Source organism: Echeneis naucrates, chromosome 24 (genome assembly GCF_900963305.1).
Source record: "Echeneis naucrates chromosome 24, fEcheNa1.1, whole genome shotgun sequence".
Lineage (NCBI taxonomy): Eukaryota > Metazoa > Chordata > Actinopteri > Carangiformes > Echeneidae > Echeneis > Echeneis naucrates.
Window position 1 is genome coordinate 673,278 of NC_042534.1, and position 2,498 is coordinate 675,775.

Consider the following 2,498-nt stretch of genomic DNA (forward strand, 5'->3'; position numbering starts at 1 on the left):
AATGTTCTATAAAGAACTGAATCCAAAGTTCAGATAATTCTTCTTTCTTTCATTCTTCTTAAATTACAGATTCTAATAAATTAGTCAGTTAAATATCTGTAACCAACGAAAACCAAAATAAATCAACATTTGATTATCATCTGATACAAAGTTCCTCTTCGGTTTGTTGAGTTTTATCTGAGCTGAAGGTCAAAGGTCAGGGGAAACTTTTTACATTTTGCTTAAATAAAATAAAGGTGAGAAAACATGAAGCTGAAACTGATCCGGATGAGGAGGCCGCAGGAAGGCGGACCCCCCCGGCAGCAGAGCCGGGTCCGGACCGGTTTGTCCCCCGTCAGTCAGCCCGCGTCGCTCCGCCCCCTGGACGGGATAAGGACCACTCCTCTTCCTCAGCTCCTGCAGCCGATCAGCTGGACTTCTTCCCGGGGAGGCACAAGCAGCAAGAAGCCGGAGGGAGGGAGGGGGACGCAGGCACAGATCCAGAGACAGGCAGCAGCGGACCGGAGCGGACCGGACCGGACCAGAGGGGACGGGGTGGCCGCACCATGTCCTTCAGCCCGAAGCACTCCACCCCCTTCTCCGTGTCTGACATCCTGAGCCCGATGGAGGACGGCTACCGCCGGTTCGGAGGGATGGAGCCCGCCGCGGGGAGCCTCGGGCCCCCGCTGGGCTCCTACCGGCAGCAGCAGGTCTCCCAGCCCGGTACGCAGCACCAGCAGCAGCCCCAGCCGCCCCATCTCCACCACCATCACCACCACCACCACCACCATCACCTGTCCTCCTCCTCATCCTCCTCCTCCTCCTCTTCCTCAGCCTCGGCCGCCGGGCTGGGACCCGCCGGGCCCTACCACGTGGCCCCCGGAGTGCCGCAGTTCTCCGGAGCCGTCGGAGGATTCTGCAACGGCGGCATCGGGAACGTCGGAGAGCTGCCGTCCTACCAGGACACGGTCCGGGGCGGGGGGGCCGCGGCGGCCTGGTACAGCAACCCGGAGCCCAGATACCCCACAAGTAAGAGAAAAGTTTGTTGGCCTGCTGCTTTGACACACAACAACACAACAACACAACACAAAATAAAACAGGAGCCTGTCTGACATTTCATTTAAAGCTGGTTATTATTTTAAAGGACATTTTATTTTTTTAGAGTAAATTTAAATCACAGAAAAGATTCTTTCAAAGGCTTTAAATGTTTTTGTCATTTTAAACTCAGTTCCATTAAAATGTGATTTTTTATGAACTGTATGTGAAGGTGGTTTATTATAATTATGATTCACGCCGACATGATTTCTCTTCCCTCAGTCTCCAGGTTCATGGGCCCCTCCGCCGGGATGGTGGGGGGTCTGTCCGGGATCGACTCCTCCACCAAGTCCATGGTGACGCTGCACGCCGCCCCGCGCCGGAAGCGGCGGGTCCTGTTCTCCCAGGCTCAGGTGTTCGAGCTGGAGCGGCGCTTCAAGCAGCAGAAGTACCTGTCGGCCCCGGAGCGGGAGCACCTGGCCGGCCTGATCCACCTCACCCCGAACCAGGTGAAGATCTGGTTCCAGAACCACCGGTACAAACTGAAGCGGCAGGCCAAGGACAAGGCCGCGCAGCAGCAGCTGCAGGACGGCAGCGGCGGCCTCTGCGCCTCCGCCCGCCGCTCCTCCTCCGCGTCCCCGCCGGTCCTCACCAAGAACGGGAAGAGCTGCCGGACCGACTCCGACGTCTCCAGCCAGGCCATGGCTGCGGAGCCCCCCCAGCAGCAGGTGAACCAGCTCTCCTCCACGGACGGCCTGGAGGATCTGTCCCCCAGCCCGCCGATGGGACTCCACGGGCAGATCAACATGACCCAAACGGACGCGGCGCTCATCGAGTACACCAACAGCATGATCGGCTCCAATTTACTGTACGGGAGGACTTGGTAGGGACGGGGGGAGGACGGGACCGGGTCCGGGACCGGGACCGGGCCTGAGGGATGGATTGTTTTCAACTTTCGCTGCGTAAAGTTCTGGTTCTGGTTCTGGTTCCACGGAGCGCTCCGGGACTCAACGGACCCAAAAACAAAGTGTACATGACGGACTGAAGCTGATCTGTTCGGTATTTTTCTCTACGTCTGAATTTCTTTTTGTATTTTTTGATGATCGCTGCTGTTTTTAAAAAGGTCATGAAACAAAAACGACGAAAATCTAAATGAGAGCTTTGATTCTGACAGCTAATTAAATTATTTCAGGTTCATTTCAGAAGTCAAATCAAAGTGAGGCAGAATAAATGATCCTGCAACCTGAGAAATATTTTCTTTGTTCCAGCTGACTTTAATTTGTTTCCGTTTGTTAAATAAAAAGGTATTTTCACTTTTTCTCCCCCTTTATGAGGAAAATATGTAAAAGTATTTTGTGTCTTTTAAAATTAAATTTGGATTTGATCAATTATTTTGCATAAAAGCTCAGACTGATAACCAGAAAACCTCCAGGGTTCTGAATTCTGCAGAAAAAAAATAAAAAAAATCAGCCAATTTTAAGATG

At 53.0% G+C, this 2,498-nt stretch overlaps 1 protein-coding gene across 1 annotated transcript; it reads left to right on the plus strand.

Moving 5' to 3' along the window:
* Positions 1 to 545: 545 nt before the first annotated feature.
* Positions 546 to 1,901, plus strand: nkx2.4b (NK2 homeobox 4b). The gene is made up of 2 exons (XM_029496718.1): positions 546 to 1,008; positions 1,297 to 1,901. The coding sequence occupies exons 1-2, from the start codon at positions 546 to 548 to the stop codon at positions 1,899 to 1,901; spliced, it is 1,068 nt and encodes a 355-aa protein (XP_029352578.1).
* Positions 1,902 to 2,498: the final 597 nt, after the last annotated feature.